Here is a 17,562-nt window from a genome sequence, read left to right as displayed (position 1 = left end):
GCAGGCACAATTACAATATGGAGTTTACTCTGGGCCGTTCACCCCTCTCTCCTACCTTTGATAGGAAGATGAGATCACTTCTGTTAACACACACACACACACACACACACACACACACCAGAAATCAAATTGATTATTACACAGTACAGTGGATCCTTCATTACTACCAATGTTCTGGGGACCGTGTCCTTTTGAAGCATAGCTAGAAATACATTCTTCTCTCAGACAACCCTCCCCCTTCCTCCCTGCACGAGCACAGCTCCACAAAGACGCTTCACAATGCACGTCAAACTCCTGTTCTGACTGCACCAAATCAGCTGTTAGGGTACACTCACTAACAGAAAATGCCCCAGACATCAATACGGAAGAGTCTTCATAAGCCCAGCATTCGAGTCCTCCCGGTGCGGCCACTGAGTTCCAGACTCTGGCAGCTTTTTTTTTCTTCTCAGTGACGATGCGTTATCTGGCTGTTTTTAGAGCTAAGGGAGGTGCAGGCCGATCGCATCCATTAAAGAGAAGGTGCTGGGAAGTCTAATTCATTTGTCACTTTAGCCTGGAAGTTCTAAATGTCAGACACAACGATTTCTCAGCACACATCCCCTCCTGCTCAGGGAAGACAGAGGCGAGATATTGTATCGAACGACGGTTGGGGACAAATACGAAGCTCTGAGCTAATGTTTCTGTTTATTACAGCTGTCCTGATAAATGACGTCCGTCACTGACGTTTCAGTCCGTCGCACAAGATCCAGTAACGCCACACCTCATTCTTGCTGAAATGTACACTGACAGAAAACACAAAAAATGCTGAATCCATCTACGATAGAGTGAATATCCATTTACATCATTCAACAGATGCTTTCAACCAAAGCAAATTAGTTTTTTAAATATGCATTTCATCACTTCATAGGAATCAAACCCATGCATATAGTCTTAAAGATGCAGCAGCAGAAATTTTAAACCATAGGTGACTCAAAAATGTATCATTTACTCCCTTTTATGTCATAAAATATACTAATATGTAATAGTTTTGTAAATAACATTTTGTTGTTATTTTAATAAAGAGGTTTACTGCTTTAAGGCCATTAAGGCTCCGAAATTTGAGTATGCGTTTTTACATTTTTTTAAGTTTTTTAGTATCATCCTCCCCTATTAAAATGCTTGTTATGAATGTGGAATAGCAGAAAATTTAATCTGGTCCAAAACAACATGAGGTATTATTTATTTTTCAACGTGCAAACATTTCAGATGAAATAACTGTCAAAATGACGTTAACTATAATTGAATGTAATGGGCTAGATGTTGCCTGATTTGTTTTTATTTGAACTTTAACTTTAATTCGTAGCGTCAAAAGACCACGGAGAACATACACAATTTTTTGGGGAAGAAGTGCATGTAAATACAGTATACTGACAAATATTAGAAAAGCAGCCTAGTGGATCATCATTTAAATTCCACTCTGACTCTTGGCTTAAATCCAGACATTAGACAATGGATTGAAATTAAAGCCAAAGCTAATGGGAAAACATGCATGACAAAAACCTCACGGTTAGCCATGTTCAAGCTGCGTGACCCTGGCCCGCCACAGAGTGGATACAGCTGCGACCTCAACAGAAGAGCAATGTTTTTCAGAACATCATTAACATTAATGGAGGTACAATCAATCAAAGAAGATTTTAATCTCAAATTGTTTAATATTCCGTTCACCTGAACACTTCAAACTATATTTCGGCGGCCGCCTGTGAATCCTGATAAGTTAGCCGCGCAGCTAGTCGGCGGAAAGCATTAATTAATGCGTTTGTTTGCGGCAAGCACAATTACGCCGTTGTTCGGCGTGTGCTTTAACAAGCAGACAGGACTTTTTAGAAATGTCTGGCTGCTGAAGGCCAGCACCCTCGTCATCCCCGCAAAGGAGACACGTCAGAAGACCCCCACGCTCCGCCGCCGCCGGCTTAATACGCCTCTGATGATCGTTTGCACTGGCCTCGAGTTCACACCACTGGTGCGAGATTGATGCCATGTTGATTTTTAATGATGTGCGCTACGACGCAAGCGGGGAAGGGGGGCGCGTCGCGCATCCTGCACTGCGACCATGCAAAATGTCATTCTAATTATCTCACCAGCCAGCCAATGAGGAAGTAAACATTTACACTAACCTGTAACCCCTGAAGCCGAGACTCGAGGCCCGCTTTCAGAGTGGAACCCGATTTATTGGCAGACTCTGATTTGCCCGGCGACTAATCAAACCGGCCGGCAGCGTTCGGCTTCCACCCGTCTGTAAACAACACAGACTACGTGACATCTACATAACAAATATGAACCGCCATCCTCGTAGGTGAACGCCTGAGACCTCAATTATTTCAGTCTCCTTCAAATGTTTTTCATGTGCTGTCGTTCTGCAGGTTGCCCTCATTAACCCCCGACCGTTATTACAGTATTAATACAGTACAGCAGGGAATTGCTTACAATAGTCAATAGTGCTAGTCCAATAAGACTGACAACAAGGAATTTTATTAATATGCAAGTCCACAAGTGTGCAGTTACAGATAAGTACATACTGCTATAAGATAAGTAAATTCTTATGCAAGAAATTAGATAGTGTTACAGCTGTATGAAACAAGAAACTGAATGACAATTTTTTAATACGCATAAAAAAGTATATATATATATATATATATATATTGTATTATATATATACACACACATACATGTTTGAGGTAAACTGTGTCCTGAGAAAAAGTATAATATTTTTCATTGCAAAGCTATTATTATTCTTATTATCAATGAAGCATATTTTCTCCTTAATTCTCAGAACTATAATATAACAAACTTTATATATAGTGTATATAATTACTTTATATATTGGGTTAAAGTTTTTTTGTCAGTTAATAATTTTATTATTATTAGTATTATTGGGATAAAATATGGCCTGAAATACTTTGAGATATGAAACATATTTTTAATAGAATATTTAAAATATTAAAAATATGTTTTGTAAACTTTAATATTTGTCTCATTGTCTGTCTTTGTAATATTTGTTGTTACACAATGTAATGGTAAGTTTATTTAATCCAGGCTAATCATATATATATATATATATATATATATATATATATATATATATATATATATATATATAATTAGCCTTGATTAAATAAAAGAAGCCAGTTAGTTCTTGCTTTATAGTAAACTATTTTTTTGTATGTCTATAGATTTTGTATGTCTTATATATATACATATTAGGCTTTCCTCATGAGATCATTGTGCACAGTGCACAAATACACAGTTATCCTGCCCATCACGGTGTTTGATCATCTGCTTCATAGAGAGCAACCTAGGGGCTTGTATGTGCAGTACGGATGGGCCGTGTATTTGTAGAGATAGAGGTGGTCAGACTTGACCTTTCAGGTCCAAGATGAATAACAGCTAGTCTTCCTCTCTAATGTCTGGAAATAGTCACAGATGACCTTTACTCGAAATGTTCAGCGTATTACCGAGGTAGACCGGCTCTCTAAATGACCCTGTCCAGATGGCTAATGCAATCAAAATCAACCATATTTGTTATTAAGGCTCAGAGGCAAATAAATACAATTCGTGTCAATTACGTAACTAATACTACTTCAGGTTTAGTTTTTGAAGCACACTGGCTTTTTGCATACAATGTAGCACGTATAACATCAAACAAACCTTTTCCAATCATTATACGTTATGGAAAACAACACTAAGTCTGATTCCGAGCTCAACCATCCACCATTCAATTAAAATCCATTCATTTCCTCATTTCCCATCAGCAGCTCTTGTATATGTGATTGCATTCTGTTCTAGATGTAGTGGACGATCCATCATTGTGGCTCTAGTTAAAGGATACGCGCGATCTTCCCACATCTGCATAAACAGCCCGATTCATTCCCATCAGCCCTCAGAGAAAGAGAGGCAGGAACTTCACCTCGACAAATCGCCTCTCTATTGTTTCAAAATAACACCCCCTAAGATTATTTCTGGATAATTGGCTCCTGAAAATAAGGCAATTATTTTTTTTAAATCTAATTATTTGCTTCCCCCCCCCTACAACAAAGTTAATTCTTCACACTGCAATTACCGAGAGTAAATTCAATGCTGTGATATATATATATATATATATATATATATATATATATATATATATATATATATATATATATATCGTCGTCTGGGGTTTTCTTTCAGCACACAGGCTCTACGGCTTGAGGGAGGCCTCTCTTTGGCACGTAAGGCGTTGTCCTGGCAACCATCTTGATGCAGTCGATGATGGGGCAGACGCTGAGGCAAAGAGTACAGCCGGTGCAGCTGTCCTGAATCATGGGGAGATGAGTCTCGGGGTCAAACACAATGGCCTGCCAGACACAGAGACATTAGAATCATTATATCCTCACCAGGGGCGACAACCTGCTACGACTGGACGTCACACAATACAAACACAACAAAGACTGTGTGCTGTCCACCGCCGGAGCACACAGATGTGCGAAACCTGTCAGGAACATGTCATGGGGCTCATGTTTCACACAAAAGGTATATTATTATTTTTTTACTTTAGTATTATTACTTTTTTATTTTAATTAGGCCCAAATTCTCAATATTGTAATAAAGCTAATAAATTTGTACACAATTTTAATGGTATTTATATGTAATGGCAGAATCAGTTTTTTAATGCTTTAATTTTAATATTATAATTATATTATTTTTAATATAATAATGATTTAATAATTTATCATTTTTTGTCTAAATGAATGTATTACTAAAATGTAAATTGCATTTATAACATCATTTGTAGTATCTGCCTTTTATTTTAAGTTGGTTTAAAAATGTATAGTTTTATTAATAATACATTTATTTAATCTTACTGTAAGAAAATCATAAAACTATTAAAAATTTACCATAATAAAGTTAAAAATTATTTAGCTGGTTTAGAAATAATAATGAACAACAACAATACACTTCTTAATATTAATAATAAATATATATGTATATATATTTTTCTGTAATAAAGTACGAAATTAAAGAGATGAATATGTAAAGCAAATTATATTTCATTTTAATTAACAAGAGAATATTTTAATCAGATTTGTAATCTGATGATTCAGACCTCAATGTTAAAATCGAATTAAAATGAACAACAACAATAAAAATAACAATTAATAATAATAATAATCATTATATATCACCATAATTATTATTTGCAATAATATTTCTAATAATAATAATAATGATTATTTTAATATAATTATTAGTTTACTGAAATAAATTCTGGAATATTTAAAACAAAAAAAACTTAATTTTTTATTAAGCTCAAAGTTATTGACATGAAAGAGAATTCGAGAGGGGAATCTGTAACAGAATGCCACGAAATGAAAAATCTTTAATGGGCCTAGAACAGGCTTCATTTCCTTTACGCAGCATATAACTTTTTATGTGAATACACTAAAGAGAAGAGGAAGGAACGCCCATCAACTAAGCGTTATATTAGACTCTTAAAACAACCTGCGTAATGTTGTGTTTGTACAGCAGGAAGATCAGACGTTATTTTGGCAGGTGGAATCTAGTACGGGCACCTTTTCAAACACAACCGGATTGCTGCTAGCGACACAGAGTGCTGTTTTGTATTGCTTGATGGGCCACCTATTTGATCGTGACACATTATGTTGATGAATGCTCCTCTATATTAGAAAGCATTAATAATGTGTAATTCCTCTTAGAGATCCACTCACAGACAATGAGCGTCACTGTGAACAATTACTGCTTTGATAAAACCCGCACTCTACTTCATCAATACCCTTATGATAAATTGCAAGGGACATTTATTTAACAGGAGAGGGTGAGATGAATACTTTAATAAAACTGTCAGAGCCATCCCACTTGCCGTTCTTCTGCAGGCTGAAGCACAAGGGGACATCGCCGTTTTCAGCGCTAATATTCATTACACTCTCTAAAGGGAAAATCAGGTGCGCTAATGAGACGTCTTTAGCCTGCCAGTAAGAGGCGCCATAGCAGCACTCGTTTTTTATTTTAATTGGCTTTTTGACACTTTTTATGCACATGCATGTCAGGGTAGAACCTTAAATATTGGTATATTGGTTTTAGTTCAGTATTTGGTACAGCAGTTTTAGTATTACAGAATGCTAAGCGTGCATGCTAACCGCTAGGCTACATTTTTCATTGTTTTTGTTACTACTAGTAATACATTTGCTTTATTTCACTATAATAAATACGTTATTTTTATTTTACTGTAAGTACAACATTACTCTCTAATCGAGTGATGAAATGTAAAACTAATTATTATTTAAAAAAAAAACTAATACTTTAGGTTTAGAAATAATAATGAACAACAATACATCTGTTATTATTAATAAAAAGAATGCATTTCAGGGTAGAACCATAAACACTGTTTTTAGTTTAGTATTTGTTATAGCGGTTTTAGTATTCACCCAGTCTTACAGAATGCTAAGCGTGCATGCTAACCGCTAGGCTGCATTTTTCACTGTTTTTGTTAGCATAAGACACATTCGGTTAACTATAACTGAAAAGCGCTGGCTGTTGAAAGCTGGAAATGGTTCTTTCTCGGTTTATACAGGACTGGCTGAAGTCTTTGAGCCCTGGAGAGGCCAGGAGCTGTAATTGAACAGCCAGAGGCTAGCAGCTGTGGGTTTGTGTGGGAACAAACAGGCAGTGGGCGGGCGGAGGGAGGTACACACCTGGTATCCAGCATCGTTACAGGTCATGTAACACTTCCCACAGTTAACGCACATCTCCGGATCGATCAGAGCTTGCACTTGTTCCTTGATGTTGAGCTCTTGATAGGCTCCGATGTACTGCAGAGCTTTGGCTATCACGTCCTGAGTAAAAACACAACCATATGGCAACTGTAGACCAAAGGTCAAACGTCTTAAGGAAAAAAATAGTTCCAGAGATTTAACGATATGCAATCAAGTGAAAAATATAAGCAAACCCACTTTCACTTTTGGCACAGGACCCTTGGGAGAGTAAAGCCTTGTATCTTCTGTGGAAACAGTGTCGTTACTGAAGTCTCTCAGTTTCTTTTTGTGGTTCGCAATCGCTTCCTCCTTTTCCCGCAGGTACGGGCCAAAATTGGGTAGACACTATTGAGAAACAAGAAACCGTTTATAACTATTTTTTTTTTTTTTAAATAGCAATTTAACTAACGCTTTAATAAAATGTAAAATTTCGTTTTGCTATTTGTTTTTATTTATTTATTTTATTTTAAATTTAAAATAAAAAAATATTATATGAAAAACATTGCAGGAAAAAAGAAAGAACAAAAATAAAAATGTTGCTTTGGCATGTACAGTAACTGAAATATAGCGTTAAGTGTAAAATACTACTAATAAAAAAATATAATAAATACTATAATAGTATACAGTGTAAATACTAATAAGCAAGTGTTGTTATTGTTAAAAAAACATAAAAACTCTAATAACTACTAATGTTTTGCAGTAATTGAAAAACATGGCAGGTATAAAGTAAAATATAAGTATTAGATCAATCAATCAGTCATTTTTATTTATATAGCGCTTTTAACAACACAGGTTGCATCAAAGATGAACCTGATATTAGATGAACAACCTAATAATGAACAATTATGAGCACTAACTAAAATGAACTAAAATTGAGTTACAATAATAATAATTAATAAATTATTAAATAAGTGTTGAATGTAGGAATACAGTTCGGGTCGGTTGGGTTAGGTTTAGGGGTAGATATTGGGATAAGTCTGTATTTTTAGACAGTAATTTTGATCAAGGGTCATGTCTTACTTGGAGTAATCACAGTGACCATATAGACACACACACACACACACACACACACACACATATATGCAAATATAAAATATGGTGGGATTCTTCGTGGTCCACGTTCTTCTCTGGACATTTGTCACATTATATGCTTCTCCAAAAACAGATGCCTGATAACATTTGCTGATTTGGTCGCTTTTTCTTTGAGGTAACCAATTATATTTCCTGTCATACTCAATTACGTTGAATTGTGAAGCACGCTCTTCCTTTCACGCAGTGCCATGTGTTCTCCTTTAAGATGCTCTCACCAAGGAGACGGGTATTTACACTTTCTAGTGATTACTGATTCACTGGGCTTCAGATGCCATGTGTGCCAAAGCATAAGCGCCGCGTCCCTCATTAGACCATCAGAGAAGTACACACGCTCGCAGGAGAGCAAAACAAAAGCATTAAAGACACACACACGCTGCTCCCTTCTGAGGAGTGGCTACTCTTTTTCATCCTTGAAAATTAATGAGATCCCTTCTGTCAACATACAGCGCTTTAGAGTCTAATCTGCTCCGGGCTTAACCGCTTTCATTCCACGCGGAGGTGAGACTTCAGGTTTGTGGCGTTTTGCGCGAGGCGATGTTTTAATGTTAAAAGAAAGAAAACTTATTGGCAAGCACGCACGATCGATATTACATCCGCGGCCCCCGAAGCAGCTGCGCGCGTTGTCGAAATCGCTTGTGCATAAAAAGTAAAATGAAAACTGATGTAGGTCACGCAGAATGATTTCTGAGAGATTATTGTCCTTGGTTTACCACTTTTGTATCTTTTGAAGGCCCTGTACTGTAAAATCATGCAATATATTTGCAAAAATATTCATTTGCCATTCAGGCTTAAGACATTACCGTGGCGACGAACGGGGATTGCCGGCTCGCTCGGAATTGTGGGTGGAAGATTCTCCTGTTGATGGATTCAGAGGGAGTGTGTCGACAGAAAACATGATTTCGGACACTTCACACTCTCTCAGTGAGCGTCTCCGGGAGATCCGGCACGGCTTCACTTATTTGATTCTCAGAGACAATTCTCACCATCTTATGTCAGTAGATATTTGGGGCCTTGTCAAGCCTCTGTGGATGAATATGGAGAAATCTTCTGATCAAAAAGTGGAATATTAAATACTATATATTCTGAAATGTTACATCTTCCAGGTATGATTTTCATGAAGTAAATATTTACATTTTACTGAAAATAAAACTAAATAGCTCCCACTAACTGATTAGTCCAACAAACTAAGATAATAATAAAATTAAATAAATAAAATAAAAGGAAATAATTTGTATATATAATATATATATATATATATATATATATATATATATATATATACATATATATATATATATATATATATATATATATATATATATATATATATATATATAATTATTTATTTTATAATTATTTAGAACAACTATTCATTTCATAATAGATATATATATATATATATATATACATATATATATATATATATATATATATATATATATATATAAAACTGTAAAAAATTGTATTTCTTCTGCCAGGTGCCATTTTTAAAAAGTAAATATTTATATGAATTAATAAAATAAAATAATTATAAAAATATATATATATATATAATATATATGCTTTATCTATATATATATATATATATATACCATTTATATGGAAATCATTTACAAAAAATAATTTTATGGAATTTACTATTTAATTTGGTAATACTTTTTTTTTTTTATTATGCTCATTAAATTATATTTATAGTTGATTACATATTTTAAAACTGAATTTTAAATCAAACACCTATTACAGACATTTCAATGAAGATTTTACTTTTAATTTTTACTCATTTTTTTTTTTTACATATTTCTTGACAATGATTGTGGAAACCCTGTGATAATCTAGAATACGATCTAGACATTTTTAAACTAAATCCATCATGGACTTTCCAAAAGACAGACAGCATACGAACGTAGAGTTACATAATCTGCAGTCTGGACAGGCATCGTGTAAATTATTTACACAGAAACGAAAAAAGCCAAACTAACTGATTAATTGTGGTCTTGATATACGGCTATAATAGAAAAATACAGATTTGCTCATTCAAAAGTGACGTGGACACCTCGGGTCCCTCCTGAAATCCAATCCAGCGTAAAAGTTAACAGATTTCACAGTCAATGCCAGACAAGGCTTCCAGTTCTTTACGTTTCCCGCAATGCCTTGCGAATGAACACAATTTCCCTGCATTACTGTCACATGCGGGATGTGTTTAAGTGGAGAAAAACCTGTTTGCTGTGATTTCCCCAGATTATTGTATTCAAGGCGGTTTGGAATGAAAGGATTCTGCAGGCTGTAGGAGAGGGATGATATGAGCGCGCTGTCAGGCAGTTTGTCTTCGGCCTGCTGGGGACGGGGCCATGCGGCTGTTTGTGATATCAGGTGAGCGGGACAAACAGATGTAACGATGGACGCGACAACACAGCTGTGTGAACACACACACTAACACACACGGGAACGTACAGTACCATTCAAACATTTGGGGTCGGTAGGATTTAGTCTCTTATACTCACCAAGCGCCATTTATTTGATCAAAAATTTGTAAAACGATTACTTTGTAAAATATTATTACAAATGTAAAATATTTTTTATTTTTTTTAAATGATATTAATAGGATGGTAAAGTTACATTTTAGCATGATCGCTCAGCTACGTGTTCAGAGTCACATGATCCTTCAGAAATTATTCTAATATGTTGATTTTTTGTACAAGAATGAATTATTATTATTCGTTTTAAAAACAGTTATGCTGCTTAAAATTTTTAGGAAAACAGTCACACATTTTTCAGAGTAAAAGGTTATATGAATATGATTTATTTTAAATATACTTGAACACTTTTCTCAGGATTATTTTCTTTCAGGGTAAAAAAAAGTGATTTCCAGTCAAGCAAATAAATAAATAAATAAATAAAATAAAAATGTAAATAAAACATCTGTAGTCTGTATAAATATTTTACAGAAATGTATAATCAGCCATACATTGTGTTTTGTGAGGACAATTTTTAAATAAAAACATGTTATAAATTCTAATCTAATTAAGTAACATTATAACGGTCTCTCTCTATTGTCAAAATTTTATTTTTCTAAATACATTTTTTTAAATATAATAAATATATAAATTCAATTCTAACTGTCCCCAAACTTTTGAATGGTAAAACAAAGAAACAAAAATGTATACCTGCTTTTATTTTAGAAAAAAAACAACAAGAAAACCCTCAACAAGAAAATGTTAAAATTAAAACTTTTATAGTACTAATGTTTATGCCGTTCCAAGCATTTTTTTCTTTTGCAGAAATGCCCCAGTATTTTTTTTCCGTATTTTTCCAGTGCTGCTTCGGCCTTTCATTGCTCGGACAAAAAGAGTTTTTCAAACAACCTCCAGAGCGTCCATTTTTTTTGCATCCCACAGAATAAAGCAAATCGTGCGACATGAGGGTGAACAGCCGATGACAGAAAGACCATTTTCGCACGAACCATCCCTGTAGCTGCTCGATGCCAAACCTGGGAAACACGCATCACACAACCGCGTCCCGGATCAAACTACAATCAGATCTAAAGACACCCCGGGTTCACGCGAAGCCGCCAGATGACATTTCTAGGCAAGCCGGTTACACTGTGCATTTGAATACCGTTTTTCATCACATATACAAAATAAAACATCCATTTAGTGTCGGAGTGGATGTCAGCGCGATAGCTGATCAAAAGATGTTAATCTTTCGCTCGTCTGATTTCTTCAGACGCGGAGAGCGCGCGTCAAGCAACAGGTCTGAAGGTGCAAAACTCAAAGACAGGCAGTGACAAGGCTACCTACATGAAAGAGCGACACGGGTTCAAAGCAGAGGCAGTCGTTTCCCAGCCGAGCACTTCATACGATCCAACCATTAAGCCATATATTGCTCTTTCAACTGCTCATTGCCATTAAGAAAAGATATCAACTCATGAGTCAAAAATAAAAGCCATAAAGAATGCTATAAACAACCCCGAAGCACAATAGCGGTGTGATTTATCCGCACTCAACCGCTGCAGAAGGCTATAATTAAATATGAAAACCTAAATTTATCTCAAGAGCGTTCAACCCTCATTAATTTGAACCCAGGACAGCACAAAGTCTTTTACAACCACACTGTTTTTTCCCTTCATCCCGCTGCTGTTTCCTCGTGACACTGCGAGAGGCTTTGGGCCGAACCGGTGCAAACCGCAGACGAAGATGGGATGCCCTGAGAGACGGAGAAAGTTAAGATCCCGTCCTCGGGTGCGACTCAAAGGGAGGAAGACGTTCTCTCAAGCTCATTAAGGCCAAGCTTTTTTTTGACTCCCAGCATGCCGTGCATCATCCTCGCTTTTTTGTTGTGTAATAATTTTGTGCCCCGCTGTTGAAAAGTCACCGAGCTGTGTGTGGTTTAATGAAAAGTACTGGGTGATGTCCACCAGCCCACATGCCACGTCTCAGCTATCAGAGACGCTCTCCTAATTGGACGCGTTGTATTTTTTCGTAATAGTACACACACATTTTCTCACTTGTATAGTCCTCCCAAATTTGTAAACAACACATTGCACACATCAACTAAACAAAGATTCGTTTAGATTCAACTTATTGTTTACACAGAACACGATATTACAATCATTACTGTAGACCGAAACTACTACTGTCATCTCTTACGTTGCCATTGATACAAATATTTTCTAATTAATATGGATTTTTCTTTTTGACGTTTAAATCATTGTGGATCACGTTAAATAAAATAGCAAGTGATATATTGTTTATTGAAAACGAGTAAGTGGTAGTTAAAATAAAATAAAATGTAAATATTAAATGATACACTTATATTTATATCGTATTTTCATATAAACAAGCCTGAAGCACAATAATCGTGCGATTTATCTTGTTGCCATGGATACAAATCATTGTGAATATTAAATAAATAAATGTAAGTCATTGAAACAGTCTAAAATAAAATTTAAATATAACAAGACAAACTTAAACTTCAAAACAAGTCGAATTGCTGAAACAAAGTTTAATATATTAATAGTGTATTAATGAAGTACACAATACACACAAAAACTTTTTATGAATTCATGTATACTATTTATTTTGTTTTAAATTATACAAACGTCAATAGCACTATTATATATATATATATATATATATATATATATATATATATATATATATATATATATATATATATATATATATATATGCCCTCATAATTAACTAAATACACTTTAAAAATACGTACTATATCCGGATCTTATGCGTATATAAAATGAATGTATATGTAACGGCCGTACATTTATTCACTGGTAAATTAGCGTCAAAGCCTCGCTCTTAGCACTGAAACGTCCCCGAACAGCGCTAGCAGTGTGTTATGCATTGCGATTGGCCAGTGTCTCGCGGGTCAGATATGAGAGAGGGCTAATGAAAGACCCCATTGAGCAGTCGGACAATCGCAGGGCAATAACACTACATCTTGACTCTGGCCGGGCCAACGGGACGGCGGCCGGCTCAGTCCCTTCATATTTAATGTGCACTAAAGCAGCGCTCTAAACTGTTCTCCACTGGCCCGTTCACAGCTCTATGCACAAATGAGCCCATATGTCACCTAAAATAAACACGATACCAATCGAGCGGCTAGATTACAAGATGGGATGGTTTTGAGGGGGAGTGGCTATTAAAGATAAAGTGCGTGTGATTTCTGTGCCTCTAACATCACCAAAAGGAATAGAAGAGATATTGAACGTTTTCAAACAGGTTTCACTTCATTCGTCATCGGTGAGGTCTAACAGATCTCGTCCTAAACTGGTTAGGTTTGTTGGGATGCTCAAACATCCTAGTATATGAAGCTAGGATACAAGGAAGTGAAACATACATGCATACATACATCGATAAAGTACGGACCTCACATAGTGCTTCCTCCATTGACATATTTACTTTACATATGTATTTAATTCCCTGAAACAAGACATTATTGCCGTGGCACGGCGTATACATTTGATAGTAAAACGTATTGAATAATAACAACTGTGAAATGTATAAAAAGCTATACATCATTTTAAATGACTTTTTCCGGGTAATATCACTTATAGCTTGTTTTAAATTTAGAAACATGGTGCATTAATATGTGTGGCAACAATATAGTAAAAGCTTTATCTAGATATAAATATAATAGAAGCCAGTGTTATTATTTTTTTAAATAATAATTTCTTAATATAAATAAACCATTTTAAATAACTTTTGTCAAGTAATATTACTCATCTCATTATCTTAAACTCCAAAAATATTTTTAGTAATAATAATAATAATAATTTATTGATAATAAAAATTATAAATAATTTTAAATAACTTGTCAAGTAATATCGCTTATGTTATTATCTTAAAACTTATATGCATAGAACTTAAATATGTGTGGGCACAACATAGTAAAAGTTATAAATATGCATAATAAATATTATTTACATTAGTTTTTTTTTCAAAATAAAATAAAATAAAATAAAAAATGATAAATAATTTTAAATAAGTAAATGTCAAGGAATATCACTTATCTTATCATCTTAAACTTGCAGCCACAATATAGTAAAAGGTAGAAAAAATAAATATATATATATAATAGAGTAAAATAGAGTAAAATCACCAATGTTAATGTTAAAAATACTTACATTTATCTATTAAAATATCTCTACATTTATATAAAGAATCATAACAATTTATTACTAATAAATTCTAAATAATAATTATAAAATACATTTAAAAAATATATATATTTCCAATAATGATAAAAAAAATGTAAAATAAGACAATATGGGCAGGGAATTGAAATGCAGAGCCTGTGGTTGGGCAATGTTATATTTCCAGTGAGTTGTGTCAGGCAGGGAAGGGCTCCAGACTGATATTACCTGTCAGGCCGTTCTCAGACAAGCCCTCCGCTGACTGACAGCTCACCTGTGGCAAGAACCGCCAGCTCCAGCCCAGACACGCTTTATATACAGCTTGAGAGACAGAGAGAGAGCAAACGAAGAAAAACAGCAGACAGAAGTGATAAGAAAGGGTGATGGAGGACAGCGAGGGCTACGAGAAAATTTGTTAGCCACAAAGAATAAAAAAAGGCGGTTTGATCGCTCCGCAACGCGAAGGGAAGAAGACGAGAGAGCTCGGAAGTCGCTGTGGTTGATAAAACGGAGCCTAAGGGAGCGTTCAGCCAAAGACAAGTTTGTTTTTTTTCCTTCTCGCCGAGGCAGTGAGCGTCGTGCTCTCAGGGGATGTTGCGGTTGGTTTTTTTGCTGCCGTCTCTAAAACGCTGAGCTTAGGCTGTTTGTGTGTGTCCGCTGGTCATCTGATGCACTTTCTCTCGTCTAGGCCGGACCGCGGGGGTATTAACACTTGTAAACAGCGGTCCGGCTGCCTGCGAGGCTCAGTGTTGCCTTGCAGGACTATAATGGTAATGAAGCCTTCAGCAAGGTTGTCTTGTCTCACGCGGTCAGGGGCCGACACTGGTTAGGGGAAAAGCAGAACAGATGGAGCCTGTGTGTTTGTGTCACCGAGCCGCTGCTTGTACTGCCTTTCCATACTATTATATTAATAAACGTGCGTTTTAAACCAGATGTTATTCAAATCATAATTATGCAAGCATACAAACACATCCCGCATACAGTACAGATTAACTAGGTGGGATAATAATTATATTTTTGGATTTTTTTAGAGAACATGCTAGACCTAAATACAACAAATGAACCTGGAAAAAATCTCATTAAATTCAATTAAACAAATAAATATGTTTTTGAAAAAATGTTTCGAGACTGCCATAAATAAATAAATAAAAATGTGTTTTTGGAGTCTGCAATAAATAAATGTTTTGATGATGATGATGACGACAGTATTAGGATTACCCTCAATTGAAAATTTGTAATTTGAAAATATGATTTTAACATTTCATGTAAGACAATATTTCAACACTTTAAGTTAGGGAAAAGTAATTAAATATGCACAATAAAACGGTTTAAAACTTTAACCTATCCTTTAAAACTAGAAGGATTGTATGAGGAATAACCTTCAGAAAAAATGTGGATAGCAATCTCTGATCATCTTTTACAAGAACATTGCTTTGAAAAGGGCTGAATGGGCAACAAAATTAAGAAAATTGGAATTTGTGCCTCTAATGTTTTAAAAAATCCCTTTAAAGTACCTAACGATCACATCTATCAATTAATTAAGTTTTGAAAGAAGTCTTTTATGCTACCCAAGGCTTATTTGACAGAAAAAAAGTAAATCTGAAATTTTACTTTTCTTTTTCTAAACTCAAAGCAGAATTTTTAGCATCATTACTCCAGTATTTAGAGTCACGTGATCCTTCAGAAATCATTCTAATACGCTCGTGAGACATTTCTCATTATTACCAATGTTGGAAACAGTTATGGTGCTGAATATTTTTATACATACCATGATATTTTATTCAGGATTCTTTGATAAATGTTGTTCTTTTGTATTTTTTTTTTTAAATAGATTTTTTTGTAGCATTATATTATAGGTTGGCTATAAAATGAGGCAAATCCAAATCTGCAAGGACAGTCTGGCGCTTCTCACTCATAACCTGTAAAGAATAAGTAACTATATCCTCGCTGGATGCAACAAATGCCTCATTAGTAATTAGTAAAAATTCACCGTTTTTGTGTCACAGTGTCGGGCCGTAACATTTCCGTCACACGCTTGAGGTATTCGGGTAATCACAATGCAGTGGACAGCTAGCCAATCAAAACACGCCTCGCTTTACTGGAACGATGAGCTTTGTACAAATCGTCCCGTTTCAGGAAGTCGAGGTTTAGAGGAGAAACAATAATGTGCAGTATGAGGAAAATAATGTGTTTTTGGAAACTTAAATCGCATTACACCAAATAACGCTCTTTTTAGCGACACCGCACGACCCCTTTAATAAAAAAAAAAGAAATGAAATAAATCTTACCTTTCCCAAACTTTTGAACACTACTGTAAATGAGTAAGGATCAAAAACGGAAACGAGTCTTTAATGATGCATTTGCAATATTTGCATAATAATAATTGTTAGCATATATCACCTTTTCCTAAAGAAATACAAATCGGTATTCTTTATAAATCCATCTGACAGAGAACTAGCTTGCCTGCACAATAGCGGACGCGAAGCACAATGCTCACATGGTCTAATGTTCATTGATTTTTCTTTCCCTCTCTCAGTTTACAAAGGACCGCCTGTCAACCGAACATCCCCGTGACCCGAGCGCTCAGTGACTTTTCCTTCTTTCGAGCAGGAACCCTGAATGTCCCGGGGACACGGGGGCCCGCTGTGATATTTCAACACAACACTCCACATCTTCCCTCGGCTTTCCCAGCGCCGATGTTATTGTTGCGCCAATTCCAGCACTAACGACCTGTCGACACGAAAATGACTTGCACTTATCACTGCCTGCTTCTCTTTCGTTTCATTCCTTCATTCCCCGACGCTCATTTGGCATTAGCATTTAAACTATTGCGCTGAGCCGCCTTGCAGTCAGAAGCTGAGAAGTCGCAGCTAGCGCGTTAGAAAACACTAGGCGGGCTTCAAAGCTTTTCCCTCGGCTGGTGTATTAGCAGAAAGGCTGTGATCTGATAAAGGCCTTTAATTCGCCGCTTTGAACAGAGTTTACTGAAGTTTTGCTCATTTACATGCCGCCTAATATTCCTTGTGCACAAAT

The 17,562-nt window shown here is 35.5% G+C and overlaps 1 protein-coding gene across 1 annotated transcript in view; it reads right to left on the bottom strand.

Moving 5' to 3' along the window:
* Positions 1-314: 314 nt before the first annotated feature.
* The window catches only part of dpyda.1 (dihydropyrimidine dehydrogenase a, tandem duplicate 1), a 160,107-nt gene continuing 142,859 nt past the window's right edge, over positions 315-17,562 (bottom strand). The window contains exons 21-23 of the mRNA XM_043226859.1: positions 6,984-7,130; positions 6,726-6,866; positions 315-4,370 (exon numbers count right to left, since the gene is read on the bottom strand). Of these exons, the coding sequence (XP_043082794.1) occupies positions 4,200-4,370; positions 6,726-6,866; positions 6,984-7,130 (459 nt within the window). The 3' untranslated portion in view covers positions 315-4,199. The remainder of the gene's footprint in view (positions 4,371-6,725; positions 6,867-6,983; positions 7,131-17,562) is intronic.

This window comes from Puntigrus tetrazona, chromosome 24 (assembly GCF_018831695.1).
Source record: "Puntigrus tetrazona isolate hp1 chromosome 24, ASM1883169v1, whole genome shotgun sequence".
NCBI classification, from domain to species: domain Eukaryota; kingdom Metazoa; phylum Chordata; class Actinopteri; order Cypriniformes; family Cyprinidae; genus Puntigrus; species Puntigrus tetrazona.
Note: the sequence above shows the minus strand (reverse complement) of the source record. Positions and strands in the feature narration are given on the sequence as shown.